Genomic DNA, 12821 nt, shown 5'->3' with positions numbered 1-12821 from the left:
AGTGCTGCTCCCTCAGCCCAAGCGCTCTGCAGGGTTCCTCCCCACCTGATATAGGGCCAGCAGGACTCCAGTCAACTCCCAGGACTTCTGAGAGAGAAGCCCTGTCACCGGGAGGAGTGTGAGGGGCTCAGAGGGAGCAGATGCCCACCAGCGGCCCCGGCTCTCACCTCTCACGTCAACTACCACTGCATGTTCTCCCCCATCTTGGCTTCCCTGGGGACGCACCTCGCACCTAGGCAGCCAGTGGGAAAATGGAACTGGATGGCACCCCCACTGCCCACCCCAGAGGGTGACAGCCGGCAGAAGCTAGGAGGCCGCAGTACTGGGGCACCGTCCACCTGGGAACACGTCAGGGAATGCTGCTCCATCCCTCCCTGACGTGGGATCAGGAAACAGCCCTCAACAAGGTCCTGCCTCTCTCTGAGCACTGGGTGGGGGGAGCTGGGAGGAAGGGGGGTGCACCGATTGCCAGAAGCTGTCCCACGGAGGTACACCCATTCTTCCTACAGACAATTAGGGAGGGATTCCTTCTGTGCCAGGTACTCAGGGCACAAAGTTTGACCTGGTCCCTCTTCCCTGAAATGTGGGCTGTTCTGAGTGACTCACTTCTAAGTAGACTGTGGCAAAACTGATGGTGTATGACTTCTGAGATTAGGCCATAAAATGCACTGGGACTGTGTCCTTGCGCACACACGTGGGCTCCCTCTCTCCCATCACTTCCTCTGGAGGAAACCAGCCGCCATGCTGTGAGAACACTCAAGCAGCCCTACGGGGAGACCCATAAGCTGAGGAGCCCAGGCCTCCTGCAAACAGCACACGAGGGCGCCATCTCAGAAGCAGGTCCTCCAGCCCCAGCCAAACCTCAGGTGACTGCAGCCCTGCCTGACAGCTTGATCACAGCCTCCTGAGAGGCCCCAAGCCAGGACCACCCAGCTAAGACACTCCTGGTTCCTAACCCAGAGAAACCATGAGTTAATAAATGTTGCTGGTGTTAAGCCACTAAATTATGGAGTACTTTGTTTCACAGGAATAGATAACTAACTAATAAAGACGTCAGCACCTGGCTGTATAAACAGTAGGAGTCAGGGGGATTGTTGATGGGCCCCCCTAAAAGCCCAGGTGGACACGCTCAAAATTCTGCTCCCTCCCGTGACAAGCCCCAGAGCCTGAGGGGTCCCTAACAGGCTACTCTACTTCTGTAGGGAAGATCAGAGAGCCCATCCTAGATGCCTTTTCATCTTGACTGCCAGGAAGCTCCCAGCTTAGAGGACTTCTGTTGGTTTAAGTTTCGGGATGTTTGCCCTCCCATCCCTTACAACTTTTCCATTTTTCTAGATCCACTTTAAGTACCTAGTTATATGACCCTTTTAAGATAAATCATATCTAATCATTCTGCAAAAAAAAAAAATAATAATAATGGTGGGCATGAAAGGAAAACAAATCAATGAATGAAGGGAATAAAGAGGATACAGGAAAGAGTAGGAACAGAGGCAGGAGGGGATCCCCCCACACACACACTGTACCTGCGCTGACGCCCACGAGCAGCCGTCCCAGCATGATCATCTCAAAGGAGCCTGCTCTGCGGCTGAAGCCAAACAGGGTCGCTGCGGCCACCACGAAGATGTTATTCACCAGCAGGGACTTCTTCCTTGGGGAAGCCAAACACAGGCGAGAGAGGTGGGTTCAGTCCTGAGGACCACCCCTGGGGACCCTTCTCTGAAGCTGCAGCCAGCCCTGATCAGACCTGTGTGTGCATGAGGGGACTGAGTCAGGAGTGTAAGCTACACGAACAGAAATGACGCTGGCCACTGTAGCTGGGGTCACTTGTGGGATGCCCCCAGGGGCCTACTCCCACTCCCCTCCTCCAATATGCCCCAAATTACTCTCCTTGCTGCCTCCGCCACGGCTTGAAGTGACAGAACTCGTATGGCTTTATCCCTACAGATTGAGCATTGCTCTCCTCAAACTCCTCTGTAAAGCGAAGGGCCTAACATCTGATTTCTCAGCCTCAAGGAAACCCTGCGGAGGAAGAATAGGGGCTTCCGGAGTGAGGGAGGGGACACCTGGGGAGCCAAGTGCATTGCAGAGTCCCTGTTCAGAGCCTTCAGGATGGCTGGATGGTCTCTGCCAGGCTGGTTCAACGGGACAGACGGCAAAACAGGAAGGGGCACTGGGCATGTCAGCAGCTCCACACGATGAGGCGTCAGCTCTGGGCTCCTGGCACCGCGCTCAGAGGCGCCGTCATGCAGGTCACCCAAGAGAGGCCACAGGAGGTCATATGGCTCATGTACTGACAAGGAAATGAGCCACAGGAAGCCGCTGGCCTGCTCCAAACCAACAGCACAGGGGTGAAAGATGGGCCAAAGCTCAGATCCCCTGGCCTACAGAATGGAGAATGACAGTGGATTATAACTTGATCCTGTGGTAACTCCAGCTGTGACTTATAAGCCACATGCGGCTTCCTCACTGGTATAAGTTAATACGGTACTTCCAAGACTCTCCTGGCGGCCCAGTGGTTAAGACTCCACGCTTCCTAATGCAGGGGGCCCGGGTTCAATCCCTGGTCGGGGAAGTTCTGCTAGGCCAATGCCGCGCAGTGCAGCCAAAAACAAAGAAACGACAAAACACAGTACATCCATTGTAGCTATTTATCTGGCGAATGCATTTTGCTGCATTTCAATACACAGACGACAGCAGAAACACTTTACTTCCACCCGGCAGGGAGAGTACTGCACCTTTACCGACCTCCTTAGGGACATGGCAGCTCTCCAGCTCTGGGCCACACCTGCTCCATGGGGAGCTGCCCGCCTCAGGCATCTTGCTGGCCCGCTGCTTTGATGACTTTATGCTGAAAGGACCTGGGGAAGAGGAAGCAGCAAGTGCACCCGACGTCATGGTAACGTACAAGCATGACAGAGTGGGAGCCGCCACAGCAGTGGAGTTCCTCACGTCCGAGGGCACATTTCCTCCAAAGTGCGGGATGGCTTGCTGCCCTTCCTCTAAGAAGGGTGGACAAATCTCAGATGGCTTCTTTCTACTTCGGAGGCAGCCTGTCCCACAGTGAGTGTCGTGATCTGATACCTACACTGGGTGATTTGCAAACCTGGAAGCTGTGAGTGGAGTATGCCCTAGTGGGTCCAAACCAGCTGCCAGAGGCTCCGCCCCTCGACCCTCTAGACCTGGGAGATTGTGGTACTCAAAGTGCCCCCAAGGGGAATCACAGTGCAAGACCTAGGATTTTGGAGTAAAGCCACTACTTCAGTGAATTACTACCCCCTTAATCAGAAATAACTCCTGGCTGGTCACTAGGCCCTAGTGGAGAATAAACACCAGAATGGGGTGTTTGGCTATTGTTTTAGCCAGCTGAGTCCTGGTTTTCTGTTACTTGCCGTTGATACTTCTGCTAAACACACAAACATGTTATCTGTGCAATTTTGCTTCCAACAAAGGAGGTTACATCAGTGGAAGTGGAAGGATGGGTGCCCATGGAACTCAGTATCACGTTAGGAACCCCGTCATTCAGAAGTAGATGACCTCAGAGGGTGAGAACCTGCCGAAGGACCCACACCATCAGGACTGCCCTGCTCACTCAAGCATGAAGATTGGGGTCACCCCGATGGGCAAACAGCCTCAGGCCGGTGGAAGTGCTGACACAAGACAGGAGCAGAAAACCTGAGGATGGACGTTCCCGAGGCAGGTTTTGGAGTGACCAGCTCCAAAACCCAGGAGCAGACCCTCTACCTATGTTCCCATGTTCTGGATCATACGCTTTAAACTAAATTCATGCACTAGTTTCCTTTTCTTTGATTAGTTTCCCCTACACTTTCTTCTTTCTTCTTCCCGTGAGGTGTCTTGAGGGCAGTTAAGTTTACCATTAAGTGTGTGGCATGCAGAATATCAACATGTTAATGGCAGGGCTGGCAGATTGGTTGTCACGGGGAAACTCTGCACTCAGGGAGGACACTTCTGCTGTGCCGTCCCTGGTGGCTGTGATGAGGCAGTGCCCTGAGTGGTCTCAGGAAGGACTGAACCAACTAACCTGAGGAGGGGCACACGGGGAGCTGAATACATGGGTGAAAGGTGTTGACACGTGCTGGGTGGCCAGCCAAGGGGGAGACCATGAGAGCCGCTTGTTTTCCCACCCGGCCTTGCTTCTCTCCTGCTGTCTCACGGGTGTAGGCGTGCGACCCAAGGTGGGCCAGGAACAACCCGTCTCCCTTGATTCTGAGAGCGAGTGAAGATGCTGGAGGTGGAACAAGGCTGGAGCTGGTGCGCTGAAGGCATCTCCCAGGAGGAAAGCCCAGGCTAGGGTGGCCTTGCAACCTGCCCTCCCCAGGCCTGGCTTTTGACCACTTCCTTTTGTCCTATGAGCTGCCCCAGTATCCTTTGCGTTATCACAGTTTTCCATTCAGTCTGTCAGAGTCTGTCTGTCTTGTTTGCGACCCAAGATCTGCATCAGTTGGATACAAAGGGGGGCACTGGGGAGAAAACACCTGTTCACAGTCAGACAACGTGTGTTGTATTGGCAGCCACGGGTCCTCCCTCCCTCCCAGCATGGGACTCTTCCCTCTGCCACATCTGCTGGGAAACGTGAGTCACCCGGTGAAACTGCAGGCGGAGCGGGAGGCTGGTGAGGAGTTGACTCAGGCCTGGGCCTGCCGGGCATCCTGCCCACACCCGGGGTGCCCCTCATTGAAGGGCATTTGGGGGTCCACGGGAAGCACTTACCTCCCCAGTGTGATGGCCAAGGGGCCAGCAAGCAGCGCTCCCAGAAGGCCCCCCACGGGATGCAGAGACACGATGAGGGACCACACAAGCGGGACCAGATGGTCGGGCAGCGGCCGGCCAGTTCGCATCCGCCACGTCTCATTGGTGAATTCTTGAATGTGCTGTGGACAGAGATGCCAGTCAGCCCCCCGGGGGCGGGGGCTCCCTCCCCACAACAGGCCTTCTCCCCACAGGCCCTGCCTCTGCAGAGCAGGCAAGTCTCCCCAGCAATCCTAGTCCCTTCGGGGCAGGACCGAACTCACCCAACTGCAGGGCACTGTGCCGTCTCTTTCAAGCACAGTGTCTCCTGGAGCTCAGAGCTGGCCAGTCTCTATGTGCCCCTCTGAGTCCACTATCAGCACCCCTCCCCCACTTTTGGCCTGGGAAGCCACCTGCATGGGCCACAGGAGCAGGCTCCCTTGATGACCAGCTTTCCGATGGACTTGGCCATCAGTGAGCATCAGCAGAGGAGGCAGGAGGGGTGTTTGTCCCCAGGGCTCCTTCACTGGGGGCACCTCAGGATTGCCCCAACGCCTGACCAAAAGACCCAGATACCCTCCCCTTGGTCAGAGGTGAATGTCAGTGTCTGGCCGGTCTTAGTCCTCCCAACAGGACGTGAGGGAGGACGTGAGGATGACCAGGGGGTGTAGGTGAGCAGGCCAGCTCAGGGTAATGGCTGTTAGCCTGGTGCCTGCCAGGTCCCTCTGGGGGAAGGACCTGTCTGGGGGAGCTGGGACCGGGGCCAGCCTCCCCTGACCTTGGCTTGAAATCCTCAAGGGTGACCATTCAAGGGGGTAGGGGAAGCCTCAGAAGCCAAGGAAGTCTCATTTGCAGGAGCCAGTGATGGCCCATGGGAAGCAAGGCCTGAGAGTGTCCTGCTGTGGGCAGATCCCTCTCCAGCCTGCAAGTTTGCACTGAAGTGGACACTCGCATGCTTGTTGAATAAACAAATAAAAAAGCGAATGGAGCTCAGACCCCCCCTTTCTAAACCCTTCATTTCATCCTCTTTTAAGGGACTGGGCAGCTATAGTTGTTTCTGCCCAGAATGTACTCCCATCCCCAACTTCTCAGCAACAACATGCTTTGAGGGAAATTCTTTCCCCTTGACAATTACACCCCCTACACGGTTGGTCACCTGACCCAGGCCTGGCCAATCAAAGTGCTCCACCCTCCTGACCACATGATTGGTCTAGTGGGCATCTGATCCAAACCAGCCAATCAGAGGGCATGTGATCCAAACCAGCCAATCAAACTCTTCCCCAGCCTTTCTGCTGGAACTAACAGGGAGGACTTCTGTTTGGGGGTTCCCAGTCCAGGACAGGAAGTGAGTCTGGTGACAGCTGCTCTCTTGCACTGGGTGGAGGATGATGCCCTGCAGGGATAGGAGAGCCCCAGTTCCATCCTGGGACCTGTTTCCTGCAGCCCCACCTCCTTCACAGCTATGTGACAGGACACTTGCCCTTCTCACTTAGGTGGGATAGAGGTGGCTTCTATCAATGGGGCCGAGAGATTCATCCTTTCCACAGGCATTTACTGAACGTCGGCACAGACCAGGACAGAGTCAGGTGCTGGGGACTCAAAGATGACTTGGACACTGAGAGGAGACCAGCAGGAGGCTGAGACCAAGGGCTGGGGAGGGAGGGTGACTCCAGCTGTGGGGGCTGCTAAAGGACGGCTTCAGGGAGGTGATGGCATTTGGGTGGCTCTTGAAGGCCTTCTTGCAGGTGGGGCAGAGAGGGCTTCCCATCAGAAGGAGTCTTCAAGGAAGGGCTGGGTGCATTTGGGGAACTGCGTTTAACCTGCTTTGATAGCGGAGTTGGGGGAACGAAGGTGGAAGACAGGTGGACAGGTTCTGATCCCAGGAGGCCTTGGACTTCAGATGGATGAGTCTGTCCTTATTCCTGTAGGCACTGGGGAGCCACAGAATGTTTCTGGGCAGGGGAGTGGTTTGATCAAACTTGAGAGGATCTAGAAGGGGGAGGTCAGAGGCAGGGAGGCCAGTGATACAGGCAGGAGAGACGGGGTCTGAACTGGGATTGTGGAAGAGACCCGAGGAGAAATGGCTGGAAGCCAGAGGCAGTTAGGAAGGACTTGGTGTCCAAGAGGGAGGGAAGAGTCAGGGCGGACCCCAGTCACTGGGTGGATGGTGGAGTCATCTACTGATATCAGGGACTCAGGAGAACTTGCCAGTTTCAGGGGAGGATGCAGAGCTGGGTTTGAAATCGCAGGGCCTGTGGGGCATCGCAGTGGAGGTGGACACGTGGGAGAAAGCGCCACCAAGTGGATGCTGGCCTGAAGATCTGCTGCGGGCAGCTGCTGGCCCTGGCCCAGCACCCACTGGGATGGTGACGGTGCGCATGGAGGGTACATACCGAAGTCGGGGCATTGATGATGGAGAGGTTGTAGCCAAATTGAAAAGTCCCACCAATGCCAGCCGCACAGATGGTCAGGAGCAGGACCCTGCCCTGGAACTGAGGAGAGAGGAGAGGACACAGAGTGCCTGATTACAGCCTCCACCAATCTCAGCACTGCAATCTATCTGAACCAGGCAATGATGGCTCCACTTTGCAGATGAAGAAGCTGAGGCAGAGAGGAGTTGCCTAGTTAATATGGCTGGCAGGTAGCAGAGGCACCCCTAGCCTTCTGCTCTGAGTCCAGGATCTCACTGCCCCTTCACCCCTGACAGCATTTTCCTGAGATGGACAGCCATTCCGGGCCCTCCTTGCCGGGCTGCCCCTGGGCATGCCTGCTGTGGCTCAGGGGACAATGCCTTGAGCTGGGGCCCCACAGGTGTGAAGCTCTGCCTCTGGCAGGACAGGAGTCCCTGAGCTACAGTGACTCGCCCCAGTGAAACTCTCTCAATAGAGTGGCTGGGCCTCCCTCTCTTCCCTCCCAGCCTGTTCTGCCAGGAGGCTAAGAGGAGGGGCCACACGGACCTACATGTGTGGGGGCCTGGGGGGGCACATGGAGCAGCAGAGAGCAGCCTGGGTCGCAGTGCCAGCTCTGCCCTTCCTCCCTCATCTTCTCTGAGTGGCTTCCTCGCTGGCCCTGGTGATGATAATGGCTACCTTCAGGCTGGGGGACAGCCAGTGCATGTGTGCACTACACATACCTGGCACAACAAAGGGCAGCTTTTCGCCCTCATGCAGCACCCTTAGAGATGGAGGGAGAACTCCCCAAGGCACCCAGCTCAGCGCCCTGATGCCCCATCATTAGATTGGTATCTTTTTCGGGGGATTCAGTCTTGTTTATAATTTATCTCTTATAATTTTTAATTACAAAATAACCTGCTCGTTAAATTTTTTGAAAATCCAGTGTACGCTAACAGCTCTCCACTCTCCCAAAGAGCAGTGAACTGCTTCCCTCAGATATTTTCTGAGACATTCACAAAGTGGTTAACTATACAAAAATCAAATTGTTGATCTTTTCCTAGTAACTCTATACTACCTTTCTTGCTCGGGCAAATTGTCCCTCAAATATAAAGCACTGTGTCATATTTATTATTTTTTTAATATTTAAATACAAGTTTCAAGTCAGAAGGATGTTTGGCTAAAGGCTTCCTGAAGAATTTCCAGAACCTGAAGACTACTTACTCATTCATCAGTCAAATACCAAGTGCCTGTCCCAGCCAGGAACTGAGCTGGGAGGCACATACAGTGGGGCGGGGGTGTGGGGTGGAGAACGACAGACCTGCTTTCACTGTATTGTGAGAACCTGGCCTGGGGGTGGGGAGGTAGAAGAAGAGGCTCTGAGGGCAGGTTCCTGCCAGAGATCTTGCCACAGGTCTGCAGGCAGGTCTATGACAGGCACCCTGGCTGCCCGCAAGTTCCTACAAGGTCTAAGTAACTTCCTCCCAAGCATGAAGCCATAGGGGGAAGCCAGGTGAGAACCCAGGAGTCCCGTCTCAGTCTCACTGGAGTCACTGGAAGCACCCTGCTGGGTTGCCCGGAGGTGAGAGTTCCACTAAGAGAGCAGATCTGCAGGAAGCAGCAAGTCACGCACCGCCTGATGAGAACTGAGCCCATGTGGCAGGGGTGCCGGCAGGTCTCCAAGACAGCATAAATTACTTCATTCCATGAGATCGTGCAGGGAGATTGCCTAGTCCTCTGACTGGTCATGAAAAGCATTCAGACATTAGCTATGGTGGTGATTATTAAGTCAGTGAATAAAGATTTCTTGCCTCCCTACTGTGGGCAATAAATCTACTGTTCTACGTGCTGGGGATATAGTAGGGAACAAAAGAGACGAAATCCGTGACTATTTCAGCGGGGGAAGACAAGCACTAACAAATAAACAAGGAAAATACATAGTAAGTCAGCTGTGCGACGTAGACAGAAAGCAGGCGAAGGGGAGAGGGGCGTGTCTGGAAAAGGTGGTCAGGAAATACGCCATGAGAAGGGGCCTCCGCACAAAGACTTGAAGGAGGTGAGGGGAAGCGCCATGCAGGTCAGCGCCGGTTGGCGGGGTAAACCCTGAGGCGGGGTGGTCAGCGTTATAGGCTTGCTCTTCCCGCTTCCCCGCCCCCTCGGTGCAGCAGGGCGGGAGGACGGAGTTTAGAACCAGCGTGGAGGAGATGAAGGTTGGGGAGAGAAGTGAAGGTGGGAAACAGGCCCAGGACGGGATGAGGCGGCCAGGACTGCAGTGCCCAGGGGCTGCTGCTGCTGGGGGCGTGTCCGGCCCATACGAGGACCAGAGGGATGCTAGCCTGGGACGCCGCCGGTGCGCACTGCGCCCCAGCCCAACACTGCGCGTGAACACCTGCTCTTGTTCGTCTGGGCCGAGCACCTAGCTCCACTGTGCACACTCAGATACTTCTGTACACTGGACGCGTTCGTTGAGCCTTCCCAAGTGCACGCCAGTCCGCAATCCCTCATCCGATAAGCCTGGGCCGGCAGGTCTCGGAATTCAGACGTTTGCGAAAAGCGGATCGGCGTGGAAGAGGGAGGCGCATGCGTAGTGGGCATTTGCGAAGACTCGCTCAAAGCTTACCTTAGCCAGAGCGCGCGGCCAAGACACGTGCGCAGGCGCACAGGGCGTAAAGGGTGTGGGGGGCTGGGGTCCCGCGAGGGGGTCACCTGAGTCCGAGGCTGTAACGGCGGCTCGTGTTCATCCTCCATCCCTCCCTTTCTGCAGCTCTGAAGGTGAAAAGCCACTGACTCCTTACTCGGCCGAGCCTGTGGCCCATCTCCGCAGACCGGAAGGGGGCTCAGGTCCGAAGTCACCACGGCCAGCCCCTGCATCCGCCTTCGCATGTCGTGGCCGGCGGCTCTGATCAGCGCGCTCCAGACTCGCACGAAATCCCGGCCCTGGCCCCTAGTCCCCTCGTCTCCTCCCCCGCTGCCGCCTCCGGAGTGACTCTCAGCCCGTCACTGCTGCGCTCCCCTTTGGACCTCCGCCGCCGCCCCTTCCGGCCCCTCTGCCCGGCCTCCTCTCGCCCCAATCAGGCGCCCCTGCCCGCCTGCGGGAGGCCCCTGTCCCCAGGCACTATGAGGGCCGAGCCCTTGATTCTGCACAGGCATCCCCGCTCTCCTCCAATACAGGTGTCCCCGCCCTTTCCCCCCAGGGGAGGGACAGGATTAGGAGAGCCAAAAGGCAGACCCACAAGTCTGGAGAGCTCTCATCCGTCCGTCCTGGCAGAGCCAGTGACTTGGAACGCGGGTGGGAGACCCAGTCTCGGGTTGCAGCCCGGGGATCCATTCCGTGAGAGGCCAGCCCGGCCTATGCGACAAGATTAGTCCGACCCAGTGGACCTTGTGAGATGAGGAACCACCGGGTCCACTGGGCTGGATTAATCTTTTATTTCTCAGGGCTTCTCAGGTCCTTCATGAATCCAGGAGTTGGATTAAGGCCAAATCGAAACCAGTTGCCAAAGATGCTATTTTTGGTCATAGAAACATAGACCTGAAAGTGACCCTAGGAAGTCATCTGAGCAAAGACTGTGATAGGACATACACCAGAAGGGATACTGTTTTATTTTTGCTGTCCTGAACTTGTAAAAGTTTCTTAAAAACATCATGCATTTTTTAAGGAAAAATATCAATACAATAAATAAAATATTAGCAGTTACTAAGTGCATGCCTTTCTGCATCTCTGCATCTATTGAGATGATCCACTGCTGTGATAATACCCTCTTCACTCCCTCCCCGCCGCCCCCCCTCCATGGACACCTCGCTGGAGTCAGCCCCCCAATGCGTGGGCTCCCCAGCCACTAATTATTATCCTTAAGCAAGGGAGCTTGAGGTTTCTCTTTGGCAAACATTAATCAGGAGTTTAACCTTGAGTGTGTGACAGTCAAGGTTGTGAGTGTTTGTGGCTGCCCAGTGCTGATGGCTAATCCTCTCAACGTCCCTGAGACTCCACAAGGTGGAGTCTGTGTCCGCAGCACCCCTGCAGCCCTGCTAGAAGTCGGGGCTGGGCTTTCAGATCTCCAAGTCCAGCGCAGACCCTACGGGATGGGGCTGTCAAACCACGCCTGAGTCAGGGGAGCATGGAAAGACAACCCCCACGCGTGCCGACTCCTCCTCCGGGGAGCTTCCCGCGTGGATTCCCACCCAGTCTCGGATTCCCACCCAGTCTTGGTTTCCCTGGTGAGAAGGCAGAGGTGGGGGTGTTATCAAATCTTGGCTCCCTGTCCACTGATGCGGAATAGAAATAAGGAGACAGAGTTTGGAGGAAATAGAACAGAGTAGCTTTATTCCTTTTGCCAGGCAAGAGGGGAAGACAGTAGGCTAGTGCCTCAAGAACTGTGTCCCCCTCCTTGGGGAATCGGAGAAGATTTTATATGTGGGGCTCGCAGTCCCGGGTATATGATAAGGATCAAAAGTAGTGAAGGTCTTGCATTTCTTTTCTTCTGCAAATTCATGGCCAAAGCTGGCATCAGGCGGCTCAGCAACCAGGTCTGGTGTCCCTGAAGTTATCAGCTGGTGACCTTCTTTCTGAAATGAAGAGTGCTACAAGGGAGTGTAGGGGGAGAAGAAAGGCCAGGTGCAAAGGGTAATTTGTACGGAGTCAGAGAGTAATCAGCTTTGTGAAGGACAAGTCTAGCTACAAGTGTTTGTTAGTAGTAATAGCTAAAGAATAACCAAGATTACTTAACTCTTTCAGGCCTGTTTATATTGTTTCCCCAGCCTGTTCATTGTTTCCTTATTTTCCTTGTTTATCAGAAAATTCTCATGTCTATTTTTCCTGCAACAGGGTCAAGGGAGGAGGGGTGGCCTGCTTTCAGTCACCAGTGCTCAGGAGCTCCGGGAAGGAGGCCAACGTGGGTGGTGACGCCCCTCCCCCGCCATGGGAGCCACGACCCACGCTCCCTCCTACACTCCGGAGCCTGTCACTCTGCAGACGGGGAAACTGAGGCCCAGAGCTGGCGGCGAGGGGGGAGTAGGGGGATCCACCCCGGCACTCAGCGGGAGGCAGGGAACACAGAGGCTCGCACCGAAGGTAATCGATACCGCAAAGCTGGCTGGAGGGCTCCACCGGGTCTGGCTGCTCCTACCCCCGCAGAAGCGGCGAGGCCGCCTCGTCGACCCGAGCCCGCTCCAGAAGGTGCCTCCACTGTTACCCGGGCCCAGGGACTCCGCTGACCCACGGATTAGGCCTCCAGACCCCATTTAGCCCTCCCAAGCCGCCCCCGCCAGTTGCCGGGATCCGTCCCCGCTGCCGAGACCGGCTCCGGCCGCGAGGGGGCGACAAAGCCCGCGCTTCGGGAGTTGGCGCGGCGGGTCGTCAGACCTCTCGGGGCTCCGCGGTGGCAGGGAAACCAAGAGGCCTGAGCCAGGGCCCCGCCAGGTGCGGGGAACTCCAGGGGGAGCTGCCCCCACGGCCCCTGGGCGCCGAGTCCTGGCCGATCCCGGGCGTCCCCTGTTCCACGAGCCCCAGGTGATTTCGTTTCCTTAGTCCTGCGCACCCAGACCGCGCCCCGCCGGGGGCCGGGGGGAGAGGGGGGTAGGGCCTTGGTCGGGAGTTCGGCGGTCTGACACCCAGCCCACCCTGCCTCTGCCTCGCTGTGTGCCTCCCCTCTCTGCTCCATGAAGGGTGGGACAGGAGTCTGGATG

General features: G+C 56.0%; 1 protein-coding gene across 5 annotated transcripts in view; it reads right to left on the bottom strand.

The window, feature by feature from the left end:
- SLC2A11 (solute carrier family 2 member 11) overlaps window positions 1-10361 on the bottom strand; it is a 25266-nt gene extending 14905 nt beyond the window's left edge. For all 5 annotated transcript variants that reach the window (XR_003005756.1, XR_003005757.1, XM_024763784.1 and 2 more), the window contains exons 1-4: window positions 9843-10361; window positions 7140-7238; window positions 4729-4889; window positions 1524-1648 (exon numbers count right to left, since the gene is read on the bottom strand). Coding sequence is in view for 3 of the 5 variants with exons in the window: in XM_024763784.1 (XP_024619552.1) it covers window positions 1524-1648; window positions 4729-4889; window positions 7140-7238; window positions 9843-10019 (562 nt within the window). In the remaining 2 variants the exon portion in view is untranslated. The remainder of the gene's footprint in view (window positions 1-1523; window positions 1649-4728; window positions 4890-7139; window positions 7239-9842) is intronic.
- Between the last annotated feature and the right edge of the window lie 2460 nt (window positions 10362-12821).

This window comes from Neophocaena asiaeorientalis, unplaced genomic scaffold, assembly GCF_003031525.2.
Source record: "Neophocaena asiaeorientalis asiaeorientalis breed wild unplaced genomic scaffold, Neophocaena_asiaeorientalis_V1.1 scaffold110, whole genome shotgun sequence".
Lineage (NCBI taxonomy): Eukaryota > Metazoa > Chordata > Mammalia > Artiodactyla > Phocoenidae > Neophocaena > Neophocaena asiaeorientalis.
The sequence above is the reverse complement of the archived record's forward strand: the minus strand, read 5'-3'. Positions and strand labels throughout refer to the sequence as shown.